Here is a 10,063-nt window from a genome sequence, read left to right on the forward strand (position 1 = left end):
GAAAGGAGTCACCAACAGGGCTATCTATCAAGCAGCACCTGCTCAGCTTGAAAACAAAGTGTGGAGCTGGATGAACACAGCAGGCCAAGCAGCATCTCAGGAGCACAAAAGCTGACGTTTCGGGCCTAGACCCAAGTTCCCATTATCCCTGCTCAGCTTGATGTCCAGTTTAGATTCCATCAGAGCCATGGGACTGGCCCTGGCTCAAACATGGACAAAATTGTTGAATTCCAGAGGTGAAGTGAGAGGGACAGCTAAATTTGGCTCTGTGTGGCATCAAGGAGCCCTGACAAAACTGGAATCAGTAGCAACGGGGGGAGGGGCGGAGCTGTTGGAGTCATGGAGGAAGATGGCTGTGGTTTATGGAGGTCAGTCATTTCAGATCCAGGACATCTCTGCAGGAGTTCCTCAGGATAGCATCCTCTGCCAAACTGTCTTCAGCTGCTTCATCAACAACTTACCCTCCAGCATCAGGTCAGAAGTAGAATGCTTGCCTATGATCACACAATGTTTTGCACCATTAACCACAGCTCATATAATGAAGCAATATATGTTCCAACGCAACAAGGTCTGGAAAATGTCTAGACTTGGATGAAAAATGGCAAGTAATATTTGCACCACACAAATGTCAGGCAAAGACCATCTCCAATAACAGAAAATCTAACCACAGCCCATTGGCATTCAACCATCACTGAAGCTTCCAGATTCAATGTCCTGGGGGTCGCCATTGACCAGAAGCTCAACTAGACTCGCCACAGAAACACAGTGGCTGCAGGAGCAGAACAGAGGCTGGGGATTCTGTGGTGAGTAACTCACCTCCTGAGTCCTTAAATAGCGTCCACCATCCGCAAGGCACAAATCAGAAGAGTGATGGAATATTCCCACTAGCCTGTATGAGTGCAGCTCCAACAGCACTCAAGAGGTTTGACACGCGTTGGACAAAGCAGGTGACTTGATTGGCACAACAGCCACAAACATGCATTCCCTGCACCGCCGAGGCTTATTAGCAGCTGTGTGATACCTGCAAGATACACGACAGAAATTCATCAAAAATCACTTGATATCACCTTCCAAATCCACAAACACTTCCACCTAAAAGAACAAGGCCAGCTGATACATGGGAATGCCACCACCTGGAAGTTCCCCTCCATGCCATTCACCATCTTGATTTGGAAATATATCAGCGTTCCTGCACAGTCGTTGGGTCAAAATCCTGAAATTCATTCCTGAACATCATTGTAGCTCTACGTTCAGCACATGGGCTGCAGCGATTCAAGAAGACAGCTCACCACCACCCTCTCAGGGGCAGCTAGGGACTGGCAATAAATGTTGGCCTGTTAGCGATGCCCATGAGTGAATTTAAAACAAGCTTCACTTAAAGGAAACAAAACTGAGATTTTGCCATCCTTCATTTTGAACGTTCAATTTCAAACTGCTCGGACCTCCTCCAACCGCCCCCTCGATCATGACCCCACCCCTGAGTACCAAACCATCATCTCCAACACCATTCATGATCTCATCACCTCAGGGGACCTCCCACCCACAGCCTCCCACCTCATTGTTCCCCAACCCCGTACGGCCCGTTTCTATCTCCTTCCCAAAATCCACAAATCTGCCTGCCCTGGTCGACCCATTGTCTCAGCCTGTTCCTGCCCCACCAAATACATCTCCACCTATCCGGACGCCATTTTCTCCCCTTTGGTCCAGGAACTCCCTACCTACGTCCGTGACACCACCCACACCCTCCACCTCCTCCAGAACTACCAATTCCCTGGCCCCCAACACCTCATTTTCACCATGGACGTCCAGTGCCTATACACCTGCATTCCACATGCAGATGGCCTCAAGGCCCTCCGCTTCTTCCTGTCCCGCAGGCCCGACCAGTCCCCCTCCACCGACACCCTCATCCGCCTAGCCGAACTCGTCCTCACCCTCAACAACTTCTCTTTCGATTCCTCCCACTTCCTACAGACAAAGTGGGTGGCCATGGGCACCCGCATGGGCCCCAGCTGTGCCTGCCTCTTTGTAGGTTACATGGAACAGTCCCTCTTCCGCACCTACACAGGCCCCAAACCCCACCTCTTCCTCCGGTACATTGATGACTGTATTGGCGCCGCCTCTTGCTCCCCAGAGGAGCTCCAACAGTTCATCCACTTCACCAACACCTTCCACCCCAACCTTCAGTTCACCTGGGCCATCTCCAGCACATCACTCACCTTCCTGGACCTCTCAGTCTCCATCTCAGGTAACCAGCTTGTAACTGATGTCCATTTCAAGCCCACTGACTCCCACAGCTACCTAGGATACACCTCCTCCCACCCACTCTCCTGCAAAAATTCCATCCCCTATTCCCAATTCCTCCGACTCTGCTGCATCTACTCCCAGGATGAGGCATTCCACTCCCGCACATCCCAGATGTCCAAGTTCTTCAAGGACCGCAACTTTCCCCCCACAGTGGTCGAGAACGCCCTTGACCACGTCTCCTGCATTTCCCGCAACACATCCCTCACACCCCGCCACAACCGCCCAAAGAGGATCCCCCTCGTTCTCACACACCACCCCACCAACCACCGGATACAACGCATCATCCTCCGACACTTCTGCCATCTACAATCCAACCCCACCACCCAAGACATTTTTCCATCCCCACCCTTGTCTGCTTTCCGGAGAGACCACTCTCTCCGTGACTCCCTTGTTCGCTCCACACTGCCCTCCAATCCCACCAACACCCGGCACCTTCCCCTGCAACCGCAGGAAATGCTACACTTGCCCCCACACCTCCTCCCTCACCCCTATCCCAGGCCCCAAGATGACTTCCCATATTAAGCAGAGGTTCACCTGCTCAGCTGCCAATGTGGTATACTGTATCCATTGTACCCGGTGTGGCTTCCTCTACATTGGGGAAATCAAGCAGAGGCTTGGGGACCGCTTTGCAGAACACCTCCGCTCGGTTCGCAAAAAACAGCTGCACCGCCCAGTCGCGAACCATTTCCACTCCCCCTCCCATTCTTTAGATGACATGTCCATCATGGACCTCCTGCAGTGCCACAATGATGCCACCCGAAGGTTGCAGGAACAGCAACTCATATTCCGCTTGGGAACCCTGCAGCCCAATGGTATCAATGTGGACTTCACCAGCTTCAAAATCTCCACTTCCCCCACCGCATCCCAAAACCAGCCCAGTTCGTCCCCTCCCACCAACTGCAACACACAACCAGCCCAGCTCTTCCCCTCCACCCACTGCATCCCAAAACCAGTCCAGCCCGTCTCTGCTTCCCCAACCTGTTCTTCCTCTCACCCATCCCTTCCTCCCACTCCAAGCCGCACCTCCATCTCCTACCTACTAACCTCATCCCACCTCCTTGACCTGTCCGTCTTCCCTGGACTGACCTACCCCCTCCCTACCTCCCCACCTATACTGTCCTCTCCACCTATCTTCTTTTCTCTCCATCTTCGGTCCGCCTCCCCCTCTCTCCCTATTTATTCCAGAACCTCACCCCATCCCCCTCTCTGATTGAAGAGTCTCGGCCGGAACCGTCAGCTTTTGTGGTCCTGAGATGCTGCTTGGCCTGCTGTGTTCATCCAGCCTCACACTTTATTATCTTGGATTCTCCAGCATCTGCAGTTCCCATTATCACTGCTCGGTGACTGGTCAGCGCTGTCATTCCTTTGAATGGGCCAACTGAAGTTCAAATAGATCGGACAAGCTCATCTCTAGCTCGACCCGGTTCAAGAGTCTGGGGTGGTATTGTATCCTGAAGATGCCTCCACTGTACCTATCCATCCCATCTCTCCGCCCCCCATCTACAAATATCCTGTAAGCAGGGCTAGCTGAAGCCCAATAATAATTATTGATGTGAAGCTGGAAATTACAACTTGAAAGTCCCGTAAAGTCTCCAAAACTTATTGGTGCGGAACTAAATGACTGGTTTGGTCTAAACTGTATTAATTAAAATGGTTGTTAAGATTAATGATATTTCCATGTTTAATGCGAGATCCGCGAAATACAAAGCCTGTACAATCAATTTTCAGAAAAATGATCCTTGCGGGTGGAATTGATGATCAGTATAATTGGACCATTTAAACGCTGTAACATGGTGAGGTGGTGGGATGACGTTTCTTTTCAATAAAACAATTCGATGCTCAGTGCAGAGCTTTAGTTTTATCCGAGTCAATTTTAAAGAGACGCGTGGACAGAATCGGGAGAGCCGTGCTTACTCCTAACACCATTTAAAAAAATGAAACTGTAAAGTCTACATGATCAAATATACACGCATTTACAGTGTGAGCTACCACACTTAACTCAAGAGGTAATACAGTGTCGACCTGGATGAACACAGAAGCCAGGCAGCATCAGATGAGCAGGAAAGCTGACGTTTCTAAAATACGAATACCAGAAACTTGTCCCTGAACAAAGGTGGAACGATTTTAACATTTTGTGTCGAGATGTTAGCGCAACGTTTGTGAGATCAGGTCTAATATAACAACACTAATGAACGCGCACCGATCCTGCTCAGTTTCCAACGAGTGGCACAGACAACCAATGAAAGTAATCGAAGCCTAGTGCTTTGTCAAAACCTTGGAGAATTTGATTGAAGTTCCAGGCTAAAATAATTCCTGAAGTGTGAGACTGTTACAGAAAGTCAATCTGACTTCCAAACAGAACCGGTTTTGTTGTAGTTTAGCAACAACTGAGACGAATCAGTGATAAATATTAATGAACACACTTGGTCATGTTGAAAATACAGAACCGGTAGGTCGACGTTACTGCATCAAATATGGGCAGCAGTTAGTTTTTAGAGAAATTGTTCGGAGTTATTACTCTAAGTTTTTTAAAAATCTGCCTTATTCGAAGTTTTTAAGCACATTTATTTTAATATTAGATGCAATGAATAGGTTTAATTTTTCCAATTACACTGTTTCTCATGGTAACCGAACGAGCTTTTGTAGATTTAAATCCACATAAATATCCAACGCACGATCTGTAATGTCAACTGTTGGTAAACAGACCACGTTATATTTTGTGGGGTTTTTTTTAGATATTACGATAAAGGGAACAGAATTCTAACTGTTTAATGAAATATAACCATACTTTTACACAAATTCTAAGATGCTGGTTTAGATGATAATTCAACATTGAGTTGCGGTCTGAGATGTATTTACAGTGGCTAAATTGTGCTGGGACTGGACCTTGCAAATCAGCTAGCGGTTTGAAATTACGTATTCGACACGATTTTATTAATCAATCTTATACCGATCCAAAAAAAAATCGTTTCCTATGTGTCGTATATGGAAAGATGTCGTTTATTAGAAGTCCCTGCAGTTTTGATCCGGGCGGGTTGTCCCTCTCTCCTGTAATTTTGGAGCTGAGTTTTGGATCTTTAGTTCTACTCTTGGCTCCCCAAGCCACTAGCCTCAAAATCTTAATTCTCCATACAGTTCCCGGTCTCTCATTCCCCTCCTTTCCAATAAAAAACGAATCCTTGCCTATCTTACCGTAAAACCCTAGACTTGGTACGGCCTTTTCCAACTTCATCGCTGTATATTTCCCAAAGCGCCTCTCCCTTTGAATAGATGAATGCAAATTCTTATTGTTGTGGTAAATTGAATAATCTAAAATCCCGGGATTGTGGTACAGTGAAACGTTGAGCTAACTGTATGTGTGCGCTATCCCTTCATACGCTTAAAAGATAGTTACCAAAAAATAATCGTCCATTTCATTCGCTGGTTTATGGATGTTTTGACGTACCTGGATTACTGGGCCCATTGAATGAGCGCTGGACAATCGCATCCTCCGCTGAAACAAAAAAAGAAAGATAAGATCAGTTTTCTGTCTCCTTCTCCAGCAAACTGCGTTCTCCAGACTGGGTGTGGATGAGGTCGGGATTAAGCGTGTTTACAGAGAAAACTGGTAAAGCCAGGTAAAAGAGAGGTGGGGGATGGGGTAGAGGAGAATGGGCAGCTGTGAGATGTGCATCATCTCCCAAAGTCCAAAAGAAATTTGTAGCGTTGCAAACAGCGGCTCAGCTTGACCAAATGAACTGTATTACAGAGAGAAAAAAAAATCCAATGCTTCCCTTGCCGACTTACAGAGTGATTTATTTACATGGTGGATAACTATTTTCGGCATTGATCGGAAATTATGATTTGTTATTTATCTTCTTCCCAAAATCAAGTTACAGACGTATTTTTGGTCTTTCATCTTCTATCCAAACTCCAAATAACGGAGTCACTTGGCCGTTCATTGTCAATTTTCCCGTCTGCGTTTTAAGGCCCAGAACGTTGTGGTTTTCCAATACCATTGTTTCATATGATGCACCAAAGAAATATTCATTCTTCGTTAAACCTCCCACAGCTAAGATACATAAAACCTTACATAATCCTTACATGTTGACTGTATCCAACACTTCTAAAACGAACAGTAACAATCCGTATTCCTATGACTATACTTACATAATCACCCTGGTGTTAATGTCTTTATAGTGCCCTTGGCTGTACGGGAATTCCCGGCACTCTCTGAGACTCACAGCATCTCGCGGTGTAGTGTTAGCGGCGGAGCAGGAATCGTGTTGGTTTGTGGCACAATCTCTGGTGCAAGTGGGTCTTGTGCTCAGGCCGCCTGGCACAGAGATACAGATACCAACACCACGCCACAAGGAACTCTTAAACACGGTATGCATCTAAAATTCTAGCTATCACAACTAGGGAACTTACAAATATACTTACTCAAAATGAATGGTCACCTGTCGCGCTGAAATAAGTAACATCAAAATGCTTTGCTGGAAACGAAAATGGAGCACGCCAGCAGAAACTGTTCTGAAGAAGAGTCACTGGACTTCAAATGCTAACTTTGTGTCTCTCCATAAATGCTGTCAGACCTGCTGAGTTTCTCTAGCAATTTCTGTTTCGTTTCAGGTTTGCGGCATCCGCAGTTCTATGTTTTATTAACAAGAACACTTTGCAAAGATGGGAGTGGTATTAGTTATTCTAGCGTTGATGGTCACATTTTATTGAAGCCAAGATATTCGAATTGAAAGATGCATTTGCAAATGTGTCTGTTTGGCGTTATCTGTGGCATCTTTCACACACTAAAGGTTAGCGTTCAGTTTCCTGAGGTTTAGAATTTGGTTAACTAACTCCTGTGCTCCGGCTATTTAGCGGATGCTTATCGCTGAAGGGCTTAAGTCACACGACAACAGGTAACAGCCCAGCAAGTTTATTTTTTGCGAGTTTTCAAATAACCTGTTGGACTATAACCTGGTGTCGTGTGATTTCCAACCCTGTCCACTCCAGCCCAATACAGGCGCTTCCACATCATGTTACACTGCAGACATTTCTAAAGAACCTATTCAGGTATGTTGTGGCACACTCGCTGAAGCAAGTGGGACTTGTATCCAGGCCTCCTGGCACAGATATATAGACACTATCATCACGCCGCAAGAGACCCTTAACCCGGTATGCATCTAGCTACCAGTATTTCTTTAAAGGGAACATTTCACTAGTTTAAACAAGCCCCTGTTCACATTGAAGACTAGTCCCGGTTTACCACTAGTCGGTATTTTCAAAAGCATTCATTGTGGCCATTCTAAAAATAAATCCGAGATTTGCTCCAATTTTAAGAGGATTAAGCGGGATTTTCCGTTCCCCAAGACTGAATTACACAGAAAGACAACATTCAGAATTTTCCCTGCAATGTTGGCTTTTCGATGGCGTTAACGTCTCACATGATGACCTGATGTTCTTTGTCCATTGCCCGACCTGGACAGATGTTGCCCACCTCATTATATTTAGAGGAGTCCGGCGCCCGTTTAAAAGTACATTATTTGGACGGAGGCGCGGGGCAACTTAGACCCAAACGAGCCATGAGGAAGAAAGGCATCTGGACGAGTACATGGAAAGGAAGCGTTTAGAGGGATATGGGCCAAATGCTGGCAAATGGGACTAGATTAATTTAGGATACCTGGGTGGCATGGACGAGTTGGACCGAAGGGTCTGTTTCCATGCTGTACATGTGTGAGCACACGCCAGTTTTTGTTTTAACAAGATGCTGTGGGGGCATTTGGAGATTTTCGTTCTTGAAGTTTCGAAACGGCCCTGCGCTGCTAAAACTCTGCATCAGCTTGCCTGACTCGGCTTGTGGGAATGGGTGTGCTTATGTAAATGACGGGAGATGGGAGTGACTGCTGTTTGAGATGAAGAGCAGATTGCAGGAGGGGGCACAGCTCAGCAGCACCTGAATGCGAGCAACGGGAGCTGCCGGAGGTGGTGAGTGTTCTTCAGCCTGTGTCCTGCTGCCGCTGGTGATGGGCTTGCTGTTGTAGGAATGACCGCCGAGAAGCAGCAGGCAGCTCCTGGAGCCTCCAGCCTGGTGAACGGTAACCAGCCGGGGGTAAAAGTCGAGAAGGATTCTCCGCCGGCTTTCCCGGAGAGCACAGCAAGCTGCCACCCCGGGGAGCTGGCCCGGGGGAGAAGGCGCAAGCGGCCGATCCAGCGTGGCAAACCCCCGTACAGCTACATCGCGCTGATCGCCATGGCTATCGCCAGCTCCCTGGACAGAAAGCTGACCCTGGGGGAGATCTACCGGTTCATCACAGAGCGTTTCCCTTTCTACCGGGAGAACCCTAAGAAGTGGCAGAACTCCATCCGGCACAACCTCACGCTCAATGACTGCTTCGTGAAAATCCCCCGTGAACCCGGGCGCCCGGGCAAGGGCAACTATTGGGCATTGGACCCAGCCGCCGACGACATGTTCGAGAGCGGTAGCTTCTTGAGGAGGAGAAAGAGGTTCAAGAGGTCGGATGTTACAACCTACCCGACGTACATGCATGAAACCGGCGTGTTCGCCCCTCTCCAAGTAAGCAGGTCTCACACAAGACCCATGTATGCCAATATGACTATCAGTCCGAGCTACCCTCAACAGCTTCCTGCTAATCCTCCTCTGCACTATTCAGCATCGCCGTCGGCGTTCAGCAACAACCCGTGCAGGATGTTCAGCTTCAGCAGTCACGGCCCACTGGCTCCAGGGACAGAGCTGAGTCAGCAGCCCTCTCTCACCTATCCTTCCGAACTGGCCGCTGCTGCTTACCCTAACTTTGGCAGCCCCACTTATCAGACTCAAGCCTGCAACGGGGCGCTGTATTCCAGGCCCTCCAACGCCGTGCCCTGCACCTACACGGCGCCCAATCCACGTCCCCCCATGAGCCAGTCGACTTTCTGCCTCGCCAGCGGCCAGATGTACAGCGCCTGTAGCCGCCTGACCAGCCCTCCCGCCTCCCTGAGTAATGAGTCAGTGGAAGTCTTTGGAAGATTGTCTCCTGGCCCGTTCCCACCTCTGCGGCCGTGTAGCAACAACGAACAGGCCAACTGTATGAGTGCACACAGCAGACACGCAGCTTACTGTGGAAATGTGGAAGGGATGTGAAATGTGGAAGGTCCATCCCACTTAGAACAGCAACTACAAATAATTTCTAGTGACCCCCCGACATAAACAGTTAAACATTGACAGCACATTTGACACCTTAATTTCGATCCTTATGACAATTGTCTTGCATTGTATGTTGACTTAATGTGCACGTCGCTGCGCAGCCTAATACTTGTAATGTTAAAACTGTGCACAGTCCTTACGTTTTTTTCATAAAAGTAAACTGTTTAGCAGTATTGATTCTCCGTTGAAACTCAGAGGATGGTGTGTTTTCTGTTTGTTTTCTGTTTATCAGTTGGGACGAATTTCCATGATTCTTAAGGATCATTTTGAGAATTGAGTAGCGGTACTGTTCTCCTGAACATTCATTGCTTTCATCGAGACTCTGACCCCCAAGTGGTCTGCTTCTAAAACGGCCGAAGCTTCCTACACTCAAGGAAAACCGAAAGAACTGCGGATGTTGTAAGTCGGGAGCAAAAACAGAAGTTGCTGGAAAAGCTCAGCAGGTCTGGCAGCATCTGTGGAGAAAAGATCAGAATTGTGACCCTTCCTCAGAACAGCTTTTCCAGCAAGATGCTGCTTGGCCTGCTGTGTTCATCCAGCTCCACACTTTGTTATCTCTTTTTCCAGCAACTTCTGTTT

The 10,063-nt window shown here is 47.8% G+C and overlaps 1 protein-coding gene across 1 annotated transcript; it reads left to right on the forward strand.

Moving 5' to 3' along the window:
- Positions 1-8,323: 8,323 nt before the first annotated feature.
- On the forward strand, positions 8,324-9,832 carry LOC125451218 (forkhead box protein E1-like). Its single transcript, XM_048528089.2, has one exon. It carries the CDS (start codon positions 8,324-8,326, stop codon positions 9,419-9,421), a length of 1,098 nt encoding a protein of 365 aa, XP_048384046.1. The 3' UTR covers positions 9,422-9,832.
- Positions 9,833-10,063: the final 231 nt, after the last annotated feature.

Source organism: Stegostoma tigrinum, chromosome 3 (assembly GCF_030684315.1).
Source record: "Stegostoma tigrinum isolate sSteTig4 chromosome 3, sSteTig4.hap1, whole genome shotgun sequence".
In the NCBI taxonomy this organism is placed as follows: domain Eukaryota; kingdom Metazoa; phylum Chordata; class Chondrichthyes; order Orectolobiformes; family Stegostomatidae; genus Stegostoma; species Stegostoma tigrinum.